This window comes from Cetorhinus maximus, chromosome 14, assembly GCF_964194155.1.
Source record: "Cetorhinus maximus chromosome 14, sCetMax3.hap1.1, whole genome shotgun sequence".
In the NCBI taxonomy this organism is placed as follows: domain Eukaryota; kingdom Metazoa; phylum Chordata; class Chondrichthyes; order Lamniformes; family Cetorhinidae; genus Cetorhinus; species Cetorhinus maximus.
The window spans coordinates 90,157,242-90,173,906 of NC_135892.1; the positions used below are offsets into that span (position 1 = coordinate 90,157,242).

The 16,665-nt window shown below is 45.4% G+C and overlaps 1 protein-coding gene across 1 annotated transcript in view; it reads left to right on the plus strand.

Annotated features, from left to right (window-relative positions):
- The first annotated feature begins 3,355 nt into the window (after positions 1–3,355).
- Positions 3,356–16,665, plus strand: part of msh2 (mutS homolog 2 (E. coli)) — a 76,921-nt gene continuing 63,611 nt past the window's right edge. The window contains exons 1-3 of the mRNA XM_078557217.1: positions 3,356–3,651; positions 6,037–6,191; positions 7,152–7,430. Of these exons, the coding sequence (XP_078413343.1) occupies positions 3,438–3,651; positions 6,037–6,191; positions 7,152–7,430 (648 nt within the window). The 5' untranslated portion in view covers positions 3,356–3,437. The remainder of the gene's footprint in view (positions 3,652–6,036; positions 6,192–7,151; positions 7,431–16,665) is intronic.

Below are 16,665 nucleotides of genomic sequence, written 5' to 3' on the forward strand. Positions count from 1 at the left end.
CAATTTATTAAGTAAGTTAAAAGAAGGGAGCTAGGAAATAGACTTTGAATTAAAGAAAGAGCTGCAGTTAACAGACTGATTCTCTGCTGTGGGACGTTGAGGGTAAGGTACCCCTTCGGAGCAGCGGTGTTCTGCTTGGCATGGCCATAGGTCTGAAAGTGTGCTTGTGAGCTGATGTTTGAGCGTACTTGGAAATCCACAGAGAAGGAATCTTAGGAGGCGAGATTGAAAGCCTGTGAGGTGGGCCATTGTTAAAGCTGGGAGTGACTTTTGAAGAGAATTCAAAGGGGAGATCTTCGAAGGTGAAGCTGGGAATCCCCCAGGAGACAGAGTTTTCAGCGGGATTGTGTGACATGGTGTTTACTAACATCTGGGTGGATTCTTGATAAATCCATGGACTCTGTCCTGGTTGTATCTGTCATTTACGCTGTAGTGTGGTGTGTTCGACCACAGTTCATCTGTTAATTCACATGTACCTCATACTTACCCTGAAATGTTAGAGTATATTGTTTTATCTTTCTGAACTTGTATAGTAAAGTTTGTTTTTGTTTGATCAAAACCCGTGGAATCTTGTAGCTTTATTCCAAAAGCAGGTGTCTTGAATCTCAACTTTATTTACTTTAAACAAAGCATTATTAGTCCCTAACCGGATCTCCATCCTCAACACCATCCCCCACACCACCACCTTCCCCCTCCCACCCCCCACCCACTCCCGCCAACATCCTGGGGTCTAGCCGAGGATCGTAACAAAAACATAAACAACAATGTCAAAGCAATATATTTATCGTTGTAAAAAATGGGTAATTATAAAAATTACCATTAAGTGTCAAGCAACAGAGCTAACTATTAAACATTTTTTGCCTTTTTGCTTAAGAAGCAAAGCTAGAGAAAGACAGACTAGGCTGCATGTCCTTGTCACCAGGGAAGGGGGAGGGATACAGGGACTGAGATATGGAGTTAGATTTAACTGACACCGACCTTCTGTTTGCTAATGGTGGCGCACAATCCAAGCTAGCCTCAGTGAAATTCATACATAAGTGGGTGTTGGAAGGGGATTGCCTTTCAGCCTGGAATTTCCTCCCCCTCCTGACCCGTTGCGTGGATAGGTTTTTGGAGAGGGGGCGCAGTGGGGGTGTGGGGAAGGTTGTGTCTATATGTCTCCCCACACCAAGCAGCCTCTCTGTGTGCATGTGCGTTACAGCTCACTCCCAGTCTCTGGGATTACTCTCCTACACACACTCACTCTCTCACACATACACATTCACTCTTTCACACACTCACTCACTCTCACATACACTCACTCACTCTCACACTCATTCACTCACTCACACACACTCTCACACAAACTCATTCACTCTCACGCTTACATACACTCACTTTCTCACCCTTGCAGATACTCACATAAACTCATTCACTCTCACATTTACACACACTCAAACTCTCACAAACACTCCCTCACTCACTCACTCTCTCAGAGGCAGGAGTAGTAATCTCAGGAAGGGGCGGCTGGGGCTCCCACACACGCAGCCCAAGAACCACAGCGAGCTGTTGCAGGCCGGCGCCTAGTGACACTCAGGGTCTATAGGCACCGCCTTTCATTCTTGCAGTTGACCGAGAACCAGTGTTGCCGAATACTGCGAATGTCTAGAGAAGGAGTCGCTCACATCTGCCACTTACTGCAGGATTTGGGGACATGGAGGGCATCCACTGCCAGTGGCTGTGAAAGTGACCACGGCACTCAATTTCTATTCCAGTGGAATATTTCAGGGCTCCACAAGTGACCTCTGTGAGATCTCTCAAGCCCCCACCCACAAATGCATCCATGACATCACGGATGCCATCTTTGAGGGGGCACACAACTTTGTGCATTTCGCCCAGGACCAGGACAGCCAGGATGCAAGAGCGATTGGATTCACCCAGCTCTCGGATTTCGCACAGCTGCAAGGTACGATTGACTGCACTCATGTGGTGCTCAGATTTCCATCGCAACATATGGTGGACTACATCAACCGCAAGGGCTTACATTTGCTGCATGTGCAGCTGGTGTGCGACCACCACAAATCCTGCAGGTGTGCGCACAGTTTCCAGGGACTGTGCATGATGCCTACATCCTCAGTCGTTCACAAATCCCTGGAGTCTTCCAGGGTCCACAGAAGCTGCAGGGATGGCTCCTAGGGGACAAGGGCTACCCTCAGAGGCCATGGCTGATGAAACCCATGTGGCAGCCTCAGACTGCAGTAGAACGACGGTATAACAAAGCTCATGCTGCAGCTTGCACCTTGGTAGAGCAGACCATCGGACTGCTGAAAATAAGGTTCCGGTGCCTGGACTGGTCTGATGGAGCCTTGCAATACAGCCCGCAGAGGGTGTCACACATCATTGTCATCCGCTGCACCATTTACAACCTGGCGTTCCAACAGGGAGACAAGCTGGCTGAGGAAGAGATGGAGGAGCTGCACGTCTCCTCCGATGAGATGGGGATGAGGCTGAGGAGGTCCTCGGAAGCGATGATGATGGGGATGAGGCCCTTGCACTGACTAGACGAAGCAGGCAAGCTCGGGAGGCCCTCATAACTGCTAGATTTGTGGAGGATGATGACGACATGCAGTGAGGTGACCCCATAGATCCTCACATCGCATTTGTGAACGTTTGACTCCAGTCTGGTTTATGGCACTTCTGAAAGAGCTTCAATCCCTCAAATGTGTCTGAGGGTTCAGAAATGGTCCCTCTAGAAATACTTCACATGTCAGCCATAATCTTTCAACATCCAAGTAATGAAATGTTTTTAATCACAGTTTAAGTTAGAAATTAAGTTAGATCTAATTCTGGTCCCCCAGACTAATTTTAAGGATTGAAACTCTTTCAGAAGTGCCAGAAGGTGGGTTCCTCAGGACTGAGATATGAGGAAAGACTGAAAAGGACAACCGTGTAGCGTAAAAAGTCAGAATCGTGGAATTATTGATGAAACTATAGGACCCGTTGATGGGCAGTGAAAACTATTCCCCATTAGAGGAGCTCAAGAACCTTTGGCCATCTCACCTGGGGAGTAGCCGTTGCATGACGCCACCTCCCAGTGGGCCCGGCCCATGTAGGAGCATTGACGCCCCGCCTCCTGCTGATTTCCCGCGCTGCAGCGCCTGACCTGTGACCCTGCTCCCTGGTCGTGGCTCCGCCCACACTTTGGCCCAGCCCCTCTTGGTTGCCCCGCGCTGCGGCGGCTGACCTGTGCCTCCGCTTACACGTTGTTGCCAGGCCTCCAATTATTGGCTCGCCCCTTTCTGCTCGTCAGGCCCCGCCCCCACGGTGGCCCTTCCCCGCCCCCTCCCCGCTTGTTCCGAGCTGCGGCGATTAACAACGTGGCTCCGCCCACACTCTGGCCCCGCCCCCTCCTTGTCCCGCGCTCTCGCGGCTGACCTGTGACCTCGGAGTTTGGTGAGATGGCGGTGCAGCCCAGGGACCGCTTGTCTGGAGCAGACAGTGGACAGGATGGCGGCGCTTTCGTGGCCTTCTACAGGTCTATGCCTGAGAAGCCCGACACCACCTTCCGTGTCTTTGACCGCAACGACTACTACACTGTGCACGGGAAGGACGCACTGTTCGCCGCCAGGGAGGTCTTTAAAACCAACGGAGTGATCAAGACTCTGGGATCAGGTGGGTGCTGGGCCTGGGCGGGGAGGATAGAACCTAACCCTCCCTCTGAAGCCGCAGTCCGCCCCGGTCCTGGCCGGAGCAGCTCATGGGGATGGGGATTGGGTGGGGGTGGGGGGGGGGGGAGGGGGGGGGGCGGAATTATCATTCGTCGCATGATAGGGACAAGCCGCTGCCTGGCGCTCCAAGGGTTGCTTAGCCCCTCTCAGTGGTCCAATCATTGGGTGTTTTTTCTTTTCTTTTTGCTGCTTTATTTGGAAAGATTCAAGTCCATAAATCGCCCTGGGTTTTTATATTCCCTGTTGACGCGCCGCCAAATTCAATCTGTGCAACCGGAGTGACTGAAATTGAATATAACATCATAGGAGCATTAATCCATAAAGTTTGATGGGGAATGAGTTTAAAGGCGGGCACTGGGAATGTTTAGTGTGTATGTTTGTAGGGGAATTCTAATTGATGCTGTATGGAAATTTGAAATCTGCCGATTTCACAGAATTTTAACGGCACAGAAGGAGGCCATTCGACCCATCGTGTCTGCACCGGTTCTCCAAATGAACATTGTGACCTACCTTTGCCCTGCCTTTTCCCTGTGCCCCTGCACATTGTTTCTATTCAAATATTCATCTAATGCCCTCTTGAATGCATCAATTGATCCTGCCTCCACCACACTTCAGGCAACGCATTCCAGACCCGAGCCACTCGTTGTGTGAAAATGTTTTCTCACGTTACATTTCCTCCTTTTGCAAATTACTTTGAATCTGTGCCGTCTCGTTCTTAATCCTTTTACCAGCGAGAACAGCTCCCTATTTACTGTCCAGCTCCCTCCTGATTTTGAACGTCTCTATCAAATCTCTAAGCCGCCTTCTCTCCAAGAAGAATAGTCCCAACCTCTTCAATCTCTCTTTGTAACTGAAGTTTCTCGTCCCTGGAACCATTCTTGCACTTCTGCACGCTCTCCAATGTGTTCACATCCTTCCTATAATGTGGCGTCCATAACTGTACTCAATACTTCAGCTGAGGTCTAATGAGTGCCTTATATAAATTCAGCATTACCTCCTTGCTCTTGTACTCTATGCCCCTGTTAATAATGCCCAGGATACCATATCCTTTATTAACAGCTCTCTCCACCTGTCCTGCCACCTTCAATGATCTATGCACATCTCCACCCAGCTCTTTCTGCTGCTGCATCCCCTTCAAAATTTCACCCCTTATTTTATATTGTCCTGTCCATGTTCTTGCATCACCTCACACTTCTCCACATTGAACTTCATCTACCACCTATCTGCCCACTCCACCAACTTTGAAGTTCTACACTGTCCTCCTCGCAGTTTACAACACTCCCAAGCTTTGTATCATCCGCAGACGTTGAAATTGTACCCTGCACACCAAGATCTAGATCGTTAATATATATACGGAAAAGCAAGGGTAACAATACCGACCCCTGCGGAGCTCCACTACAAACCTTCCTCCGGCCCAAAAAATATCCATTGACCGTTAATCTGTTTCCTATTATTCAGCCAATTTTGTTTCCATGTTGCTGCTGTCCCTTTTATTTCATGAGCAATAACTTTTCTCAAGTCTGTTGTGTGGCACTGTATCAAATGCCTTTTGAAAGTTCATGTACATCACATCAATGGCATTACCCTCATCGAACCTTTCTGTTACCTCTTTAAAAATCTCCAAGTTAGTTAAACACGATTTCCCCTTTAGAAATTCATGCTGGCTCTTCCTTATCAACCCATATTTTTCCATGTGACTACTAATTCTATCCCAAATAATTGTTTCTAGAACCCTGCCCACCACTGAAGTTAAATAATTGCTGGGCTTAATGTTTCCAATTCTCCAGTCCTCTGGCACCTCCCCTGAGTCTAGGGAAGACTGAAAAATTATGGCCAGTGTCCCTGCAATTTCTATTCTCACTTTCTTCAGTACCCTTGGATGCAACTCGTCCAGTCCCAGTGCCTTGTCAACTTTAAGTACCGACAGTCTATTCAACACTTCCTCCTTATAAATTTTGATCCATTTATGGGCACCTAGTTAGTAGTCAGTAATGATTTCTGGCCTGTGTTAAATAGATCTCAGTTAGCATTACCTCAATGCCTTAAGGTAGTGAGGAACAAAAGCAATCTGGGTGATGATCTCTTAATGGTAGTAAGAGCTGGATACAGAATTGTGTATGACTGGGATTCCTTCCGTTGTGGGATACATCTCGTGCTGATTGTCTTAAGTTCATGGAAAGAATAACCAGTTGGATGAATTCTTGGATGTCTGGTGGCTTTGGAATGACCTCAGCCAGAATCCAGGGGGTGAGGTTGTGGGGGTAGTGGAAATGAGAATAAGAAAAAAATCGAAAAAGTTTATTGGTCATTATTACCCCTCTTTTTGCAGGAAACAATAAGATTGAAAGTGTTGTGCTGAGTAAAATGAACTTTGAATCTGTGGTCAGGGATCTTCTGTTGGTCCGACAGTATCGTGTGGAGGTTTATCGGAACAAAGCCGCGAGTAAGTCCTCAAAGGAGAATGATTGGTACTTGGCCTGCAAGGTAATTGTTGGTTCAATTATTATAACCTTCCATTCTTAAGATAGAGTTTTTTTAATACATAACTTTATAATGAAGGGTGGGAAAAAGAGGAATTGTCCATCAGGTGGCAAGCTTTTTCTTATAATCATGTGAAAGAGATGTTAAAAGAGTTTCCGTGATATTCAAGTGTTGGATGCAACCCATGGAAATGTCGACGGCAATAACAGGTGATTCATCAAAGTGTTCAAGAAATGAATTCCAAGGCTCTGTGTTCTAAGCAATAAACTCGCTTATGGAACGACTATGGTGGAAATGATATTGATTATGGATCATTCCAGATGATTAGCAACTTCCTTAATTTCCAAAACTACAGATATAAACCTAATAGGGCAGCAGTGAGAAGGATAACGAGGATTATCTCTACGAAGGGGATACTGACACCAGATTTTCAAGAGAGAAAGTTAGACTAAGAGTAAGAAAGGTGAATGAGATGGAATAGGGTAGGTTCAATTTCAAAGCAAATATCTTGATGAGAGAGGCAAGACAGAGATGAGAAATTTTTTCTCAGAACATTGCTAGTCTCTGGAATTCTCTTCCCTAGAAAGCAGTGGAGGCTGGGTCATTGAATTTATTCAAGGGTGAGTTAGATAGATTTTTGAATATTGATTCAACAGGACAGAAAAGTCGAGTTGAGACCACAACCACATCAGCCATGATCTTATCAAATGGCAGAGCAGGCTCAAAAGGCCAAATGGTCTACTCCTCCTAAGTCCTTTGCTCCTATATTTATCCTCTTTAAAGTATGCTAATGTAGCAAAAATGTGTGATGCGCAGATAAGCCCATTGGCTGTGAATCCACTGTTGACTCAGAATCAACATGGAGAGGCTATTTTTTTCATTGTGATGTATCTGTAGTTTGAAAATTTCTAGATTTACTGTCTGGTGAGTATCCAATTTTTTTAACCTTTTTTTCCTGTACAGGCGTCTCCTGGTAACCTTACTCAGTTTGAAGAGATTCTCTTTGGCAGCAGTGATATGTCTACTGCAGCTGGCGTAGTGGGTGTTAAACTAGGCACAGCAGATGGGCAGAGGTTAGTTGGTGTTGGCTACGTCGATTCCACACTTCGGAAGCTGGGAGTGTGCGAGTTCCCGGACAATGATCAGTTTTCCAATCTAGAGGCTCTGCTGGTGCAGATCGGGCCCAAGGAATGTGTGTTATCAGGTGGCGAGACTGCAGGAGATATCACTAAACTTCGACAGGTAAATTTCTGTCTTTGTATTTAATGTTCGGTGTAAGTGGGTAAGCATGGTGTGAATTTTAATTTCTACTCAGACTTGAAGAGCAAATATTTAGAGTGTTGTGTTATAACCCTGTTAGGGACCAGTAACTTTTTATTTAAAGTAGACAAAGTTTGAAATCCCAGTTACCCACTAGGAGAATAAAGCCACAAGATTCTTCAGTTTAAAAAAAACTCTACTATGCAAAGTCAGAAAAGTAAAGCACCCTACAATATCTTGTACTCAACATTCAGAATTAACATGAGGTAAGTGGGAATTAATAGGCAAACAGTAGTCGAACACACACCACTGCAGGTTAAATGGCAGATGCGACCAAGGCAGATCCCATAGATTTTTCAGCAGCCCACCCAGACATCAGTGACCACCATGAGTCACAATCGTTAGGGAGACAGTTTTAACGAGAGGGATTTCAGCTCCTCACTTTCGAAGATCTAGCCTTTGAATTCCCTCAAATGCTGCTCAGACTTGGACTCCCTTGAATGACTGCTCACCTCCCGATTTTCAGTCTCTTCTTCTGAGATTGTGCTGCACTCCCACCTCTAATTACAGGCTCTTTCCAGCTCTTCTGCAGACTCCTAACTTCATTAAGCTGGAACTGCCCCCTGGGTTTCTCTGAACTCCTGGCTGCACTGGGTTATAAATGATTCTCAGGACTTCTGAGCCCTAATCCTCTCCGGCAATGAACCAATGACCTTCCACCACCTTCTCGGGTCCCCAGGACTACTTCTGAGCCCTAACTGCACCAAACAGCTTCCAGGGCTTCCCTGTGAGCTGCAAACCAAATTACCAGCTCCCTCTTCCAGTAAACACATAGGTAAATTGAAACCAGAGAACCTTCTTATGCTCCACCCATTTACATGATGACATGGCCTTTCAGGGTTCACAATGCTTTTAAACTAATTTAGCTTTAATTCCCAAAACAAAACATCTCTCTGGACTGCAATTCTTTGCCAGCAGTGTAGGCACCACACCTCAAGTTCTCCAGCTAAGTAGGCCCACCTGCTGTTTTAGGATCTTGCCCTTCCAGCTATTAACCCTTTAAGTCAACATGGCCCTAACCTTTTGTGTTGGCGCCTCCAAGGTGCTTAAGTTGCATTTATCCAATTTTCTACGATTATACTTTAACCTTCCCAAAACTAAAAATTACCTCTACTATATTAACATGAACCATGCACTGGATATTCGTAACAGTTGCCATATTGTGATGAGGCTCCCTATTGCCTTAGCTGGGATTTGGTGAAGAACTAAGGGTGCCTAGGTTTAATGTGTTCATGGTGTTAACTGTGGTGCACAAACTGCTAGCTGCTATTTGAGAGGATGACTAGCTCGAGAATTGGGCTAAAGAGGACAGAACTGAACTGAAGTGAGGTGGGCCCAAACATTTGATAGCTGGACAGGAACTCAAGCGGAGGTGGCACACAGCCTGGGAAAGCAGGATTGGCATAAGGAGTGGGTCAGTGGGGTTGGGCACTGAGAAGGCCAAGGAGCAAGGATAATTTGCCATCATACCACCAGTGGTGGGATGCGTGCAAGGACAATATGACAAGTGTTTACATTGTAAATTCCCATAATGACTATTTACATAGTTCAGTTATGAACTTGACAATAACACTTAAGCATATGCATAATTTTTTATGAGATATGGATTATGCACCAATTGCTAACTTTTATGATGCAAATGACTGGCCTTCCTGGTTTGTTGATGTGAAACCACTGAGCAGAATATCAATTTTTTTTTTGAGATTCTTTAACTGCAGTGCAAAAAAGTACCTGGAATCTCATTGAAGATCTTGATGCTTGTTTCCCCTGACACATGACTCTCCTTGTATCTCTTTTCCCCTTCCTTTACCCCATCTTTTCTGAAGGCATGTAACCCATGATTGGCTTTATGGACATGGTGATTTTTTTTCCCACTCACCCTATCCAAGTGGACATTATGGTGCTGAATGTTGGCAGGCTATTTGAGTATGGTGTGATAAAGCCAAACCCAATAAGTCCCTTCTCAATATGCCCTTGGCTTGATCACACTTAAGTGTATTGTGAACAGTTCTGGGCTCCATATTATGAAAGGATATAAAAACACTGGAGAAAGTGCAAGAAAGATTTACAAGGATGATACCAGAACTAAAAGATACAACTATCAGGAAAGACTGAATAGGCTGGGACTCTTTTTCTTCTTTAAAAAAGGGAGGACTAAGAGGAGATCTAATTAGAGGTTTTTAAAATTACAGTGAAATCACGATGAGTCAAACTCAGATGGCACAAAGTTCCGGTTATGTTGAAGTCGTTGACTATTACTGCCAGCAGAATAGCAAATCCCATTGAACAATGTCCACGATAAGCCAAAATTCCACACTGGTAACTCCAGATTAGCTGAACTTGTCTAAGCTTGCCATATGTGTGCGCCAGAAGTTAGAAGTGTTATTGATCGGAGGGATTGTGAAAACCCACTAACCACAGCAGCTCATCTCTCAGGTTATCAAGGCTATAGAAATGCTCCGGTATTTCACAGTGCAGCACAAAAACACCAAAAACATGTGTGACTGTATCACACACATCGGAAAAGCAGCACGCTAAGCAGATAAAGATGAATTTTTCTGGAGCTAACTCTTGGCCTTTCTCAATGAAAAGCCCCAGCCTTTTGTAAGGTCAGGTCATTGTAAGGTGTGAACAAATTGAATAAAGACTTTTTCACACGCTTACTGCTTTACTGTGTTTTCATTTGCCATTTGAATCTGTTGTTTTAGACATAGACCGCATTTATAGGTTTATTGGGTTACACAGAATCACACAGTGCAGAAGAAGCCCTTCGGCCCATCAAGTCTGCACCGACACGTGAGAAACACCTGACCTACCTATCTAATCCCATTTACTAGCACTTGGCCCATAGCCTTGAATGTTATGACTTGCCAAGTGCTCATCCAGGTACTTTTTTAAAGGATGTGAGGCTACCCGCCTCCACCACCATCCCAGGCAGCGCATTCCAAACTGTCACCACCCTCTGGGTAAAATGTTTTTCCTCACATCCCCCCTAAACCTCCTGCCCCTCACCTTGAACTTATGTCCCCTGAACTTATGTCCCCTTGTGACTGACCCTTCAACTAAGGGGAACAGGTGCTTCCTATCCACCTGTCCATGCCCCTCATAATCTTGTACACCTTGATCAGGTCGCCCCTCAGTCTTCTTTGCTCCAACGAAAACAACCCAAGTCTATCCAACCTCTCTTCATAACTTAAATGTTTCATCCCAGGCAACATCCTGGTGAATCTCCTCTGCACCTCCTCCAGTGCAATCATATTCTTCCTATAATGTGGCGACCAGAACTGCACACAGTACTCCAGCTGTGGATTCACATGGGGATGGTGTCTCTACTACGAAGCTCCGCTTAACACAAATTTGGAAGCAGACCCTCTGGGATTTAACTCTTTGAGATTTTACTGTATAAAGAAGTTCTATGTGATAGACCAATATAGAATTTACGCACTTATAGGGGAGTCCAAAACTAGGGGCTATAAATGCAAGATAATCAATGTCATACCCGGTACAGAGATGTCATATTATGAACTTACAGTCAATACTTCTTAAAACTGGGCACAAACAAGCTGTTAAAATGGTTGCTGCAACTCGTGTGACGTTTGGCAATTTATCTACACACTAGCAAATCTCGAGTGAATACCCAATTAAATATGAGCATTCACAGCCATCCAGGGAATTTTTGTTTTTGTTCATGGGGTGTGGATGTCGCTTGGCTAGGCTAGAATTTTTTGCCCATCCATAATTACCCTTTAGAAGGTGGTGGTGAGCCACCTTCTTGAACTGCTGCAGTCCATGTGGTGTAGGTACACCCGCAGTGCCACAGCACTGTTAGGAAGGGGGTTCTAGGATTTTGACCCAGAGACAGCAAAGGAATGGTGACATAGTTCCAAGTCAGGATGGTTTGTGGCTTGGAGAGGAACTTGCAGGTCGTGGCGTTTCAAAGCATCTGCTACCATTGTCCTTCTAGGGGTAGAGGTTCTGAATTTGGAAGATGCTGTCTAAGGACCATTGGTGAGTTGCTGCTTTGCATCTTGTATGTGGTACACACTGCTGGCACTGTGCATTGGAGGAGTATGGGATGTGAATCAAGCAAGTTGCTTTGTCCTGGATGACGTCAAGATTTGGGCAAGTAGAGAGTATTGCATCTTGTAGATGGTGGACAGGCTTTAGAGAGTCAGGAGGTAAGCTACTCACCACAGAATTCCTGGCCTCTGACCTGCTGTTGTAGCCACAGTGTTTATATGGCTGGTCCTGTTCAGTTTCTTTTTTTTATTTATTCACGGGACATGGGCTTCACTGGCTGGGCCAGCATTTATTGCCCATCTCTAGTTGCCTTTGAGAAGGTGGTGGTGATGAGCTGCCTTCTTGAGCCGCTGCAGTCCATGTGGTGTAGGTACACCCACAGTGCTGTTAGGAAGGGAGTTCCAGGATTTTGACCCAGTGAGGAACGACAATATATTTCCAAGTCAGGATGGTGAGTGGCTTGGAGAACTTCCAGGTGGTGGTGTTCCCATCTATCTGCTGCCGTTGTCCTTCTAGATGATAGTGGTCGTGGGTTTGGAAGGTGTTTTCTAAGGAGCCTTGGTGAATCCCTGCAGTGCATCTTGTAGATGGTACACACTGCTGCTTCTGTGTGTCAGTGGTGGAGGGATTGAATGTTTGTGGGTGTGGAGCCAATCAAGCGGGCTGCTTTGTCCTGGATGATGTCACGCTTCTTGATTGTTGTGGGAGCTGCACTCATCCAGGCAAGTGGGGAGTATTCCGTCACACTCCTGACTTGTGCTTTGTAGATGGTGGACAGGCTTTGGGGTGTCAAGAAGTGAGTTACTTGTCGCACGATTCCTAACCTCTGACCTGCTTTTGTAGCCACAGTATCTATGTGGCTAGTTCAGTTCAGTTTCTGGTCAAGATGTTGATAGCGGGGGATTCAGTGATGGTAATGCCATTGAATGTCAAGGGGCGATGGTTAGATTCTCTCTTGTTGGAGATGGTCATTGCCTGGCGCTTGTGTGGCGTGAATGTTACTTGTTACTTGCCACCTGTTAGCCCAAGCCTGGATATTGTCCAGGTCTTGCTGCATTTGGACATGGACTGCTCTAGTATCTGAGGAGCTGCGAATGGTGCTGAACATTGTGTAATCATCAGTGAACACCCCCACTTCTGACCTTTATGATGGAAGGAAGTTCATTGATGAAGCAGCTGAAAATGGTTGGGCCCAGGACATCACTGCAGGAGTTCCTCGGGGTAATGTCCTGGACCTGGGATGACTGACCTCCAACAATCACAACCAACTTCCTCTGTGCTTGGCATGACTCCAACCAGCGGAGAGTTTTCCCCCTGATTTCCATTGACTCCAGTTTTGCTAGGGCTCCTTGATGCTGCAATCGGTCACTTGTGGCCTTCATGTCAAGAGCAGTCACCTCTCACCTTACCTCAGGAGTTCGGTTCTTTTGTTCCATTTTTGAACCAAGGCTGTAATGAGGTCAGGAGCTGAGTGGCCCTGGCGGAACACAAACTGGGCATCAGTGAGCAGGTTGTTGCTGAGCATGTGCCACTTGATAGCACTATTCTGGTCAATGGTAACTCCCAGGGTGTAAATAGTGGGGGATTCAGCAATAGTAATGCCATTGAGGTCAAGGGGCGGTGTTTAGATTCTTCCTTGTTGAAGATGGTCATTGCCTGGCACTTGAATGTTACTTGTCACTTATCAGCTCAAGCCTGAAGATTGTCCGGATCTTGCTGCGTATGGACACGGACTGCTTCAGTATCTGAGTTGTGAATGGTGCTGAACATTGTGCAATCATCAGCAAACATCCCCACTTCTGACCTTATGATGGAGAAAAGGTCATTTTTGAAGCAGCTGAAGATGATTGGGAATTCACACACCTTTGTTTAAAGGTGAGCCAATACAAAAGGACGATAGAATTGACCGACTGCCTGCCTCCTTGCTTCATGCTGGACAAAAGGGAAGGTGGAATCTCAATTTGTCAGACGGAAGTGAATGGACCCTATCAACCTTCTATTTGGAAAAGACCTTGAACTTGTGAAAATTCACGTGGTCAGACAGCCATGTTTTCTTGGTCCACTTAGCAGCTGTTTTTAGTTAGAACCATTGGAACCATAGGTTCAGGTAGTCTGGTACACTAGGAAAAAAACTGTAAAACCTCAGCCAAAGTACATAACCTATTCTAGCTAAAGTTCACTTGAGAACCAACCTTCTAGAAATTCGACGACAAGAAACCTCTCAACCTGCTGTGGATGCTTGCTTTGTAAAACCCTCACTTCACCTTTAAAGCACCAAAACAATCTATGAACTACAACTACAGGCCTGCCACATGGGAGACCGGGAATCGTAAGCCAGAGAGTAGAGATTGCTATTATCTGTAATAGTGTATTACCTTATCTGTATCTAACCTTTGGGTGTGAGAGAGAATGAGTGAATGAGATATTGCGTTTAATTTGAGGGTAAGTGTCAGAATGAATAACTTTATTTTTAAACTCTCAAAAACTTACTACTGAATTATTCGATTGAGATAGACACTCAGTGGGATAAGGAAAGGCACACCTCTTCCTGTAGAAAACGTACTGATCATGGGTAATAAGGGAACACACACATTCTGTCCCTGACAATCACTTGTAAATCCAATAAGGAATTCAGATGATACCATTTTACTTAAGTAGTGAGAATGTTGAATTTGCCAGTGTGTGAAGCAGTTGAGGCAAGTTGTATTAAAGAGGAAGCTAAATATGTACATTAGGGAGAAAGGAATAGAAGGATATGTTGATAGGATGAGATGGAGTAAAGTGGGAAGAGTCTCTTGTGAAGCATGAACCAGTTGGGCAGAATGGCCTCTTTCTATTTTGTATAGTCTATTGAATTCAATGTAAGCCTGATGTCATCACAAGATATTTTAAACTAAACATCATTGGATAGCATTTAAAATGGCAAACCTTGTAGATTTTTTCCTCTGTAGCTCAGAATTTGTCATGCCAGTTGTAGTATTGACTCGTCAGGCCGAATAGCCTGTTTCTGCACTACAAAATTCCAGTTAATGTCCACATAGAGACGCTTTCCATTGGAGGTCAACTAGCTAATGATTAGGAGCTGGAGTCTGGTGAGGTTTTGCTCTTCCTAATCCATAGCAATGCAGCTGATTACAGAAGCCCATTTACACTACCATTGCAGATGATGTCACCAAACTCATCATAGATCAGGGTCTGGACCATAGGAACAGGAATAGGCTGTATAGCCCCTCAAGCTTGTTCCGCACGCTGAACTTAGGCGTTCTCTGACCTTCATGGCTTAGCACAAGAGCATGCATATGGGTTTGGGTACATTTTCCTGTATATGAAATAATTATGCTCTAAATTTTACAATGAAACCAAGCTTTTTTGTTCAGATTGCACATTTTTGCCCATTTGAGGTTTAAAAAGTTCCAGCTAGCGTTTGTTTCAGTAATTTTCCACTGGGGCAAGAATGTAGGTTTTTACTGCCTTTCTTCAATTATCAATCAGTGTGTCATGGGAGTTATTTTTCTTCTATGTTACTGCGTGGGTTTAAGCAGAGTTCTGATGTCACGCATTATAAAAGCAATGATCTAAGCTATTAGTCTGATGCACGCCATTTGACAATTGATTTTAAAGAGCAAAGTGACTGGCAAAGGTCTTTTGAATGCAAAGTACTTAACTCTGGTTACACTCCAAAGAGTTATTGATTGACCAGAGAGACTGCTATCTGAAATTTCTTACCAGGAATTCTCTTTCTCTCATACCAATGCCATGTTGTTAGATTTAACCTAAGGATCTTTGTTATTCTTTCACTTTTGGCATTCAACCCATTGTATTTGCCACTGGTCCTCGACATCCTTCCAGGCTTTGCTTAATCCCTGGGATAAGCATCAAATTATGGTCTGGCTCTCCCTGGGCCTGCATGAGAGTTCCTCCCCTCTCTAACATCAAGGCATAACTATGTACTCTGGCTGAGCTCCCTTCCTTAAGAAGACTGCCAGAGAAGCCTTTGTGCCTTGAGCTCGCTTTTGCACATCTTGGATCACCCAAGGTAAAGCAGATTTGGTAATATTTCTTTCTGTTCTGACACCCTAATGCAACTGCACTTTCCCCTTATAATCGGAACTCCTTGAATTTTATGGGTCACCTGTGGGTGGGAAAACAGGTGGGTAGACCCAGAATTAGGGTGCCAATCCATTGGTCGGGCTGCCTACCTGTGGCTCAATTGAGGCCCTTGAGTGTGCAATTAGTGCCTGTCCCTCCACAGTTTTGCCTCCCCACATCCGCCCAGCCCCTCGCCAAGGCCTGCCAATCTGATCCCAGCAAAATTCCGGGCATACTGGCGTTTGGTGGTATCCTTGGATCCTCTTCCTTCTGGGCCTCCTGCAATACTGGCAGTGGCCACTGATCCAAGTGTGGCACGGCTGTTGATCTCCGATTGGCCAGCAGTTTTATGAGGTGAGACTTCCTCCTGAAGACAGAAAGACATCCTGCCTCATACACTCAGAAAACTAAGGTCCCTCAACCAGCTCCCTCAGCAAAACACCTCCCCGATCAATAAAGATCAAGCTGCAGGAAAATGTGGATCATTTTCCATATCTTGGGACCAACCTCTCACCGAAGGCAGCCATAGACACTGAAATTTATCATAGTCTCCATTGTGCCAGCTTGGCCTTTGGCGGACCTGAGGAAAGAGTATTTGAGGACTAGGATCTCAAACCTGAGACTAAGATCATGGTTTGCTGGACAACAGTGATCCCCACACTCCCATATGTTTCGGAGGCTTGATCAACCTACAGCAGGCATCTCAAAGCACTGGAGAAGTACCACCAGTGGTGCCTTTGCAAGATCCTCCAAATCCGGTCACAGGAAAGGCGGTCCAACAGCAATGTCCTCTTCCAACCCAGCTTGCCCAGGATTGAGGTGTTAATCACTCAAAACCAGCTTGGGTACACAGGTCATGCTGCTCTTATGCCTGATGCCCAAAGCAGCTGCTCTACTGGAACTTGGTTGCGGCAAGAGATGCCCAGCTGGATAGCGGAAACGCTTTAGGGGATGTCCTTAAAGCGTCCCTGAAGAGGTCAAATGTGCCTGTTGACTTATGGGGAGACCCTGGTTTGTGACTGATCAAAATGGAAAAGGTTCATTTGAG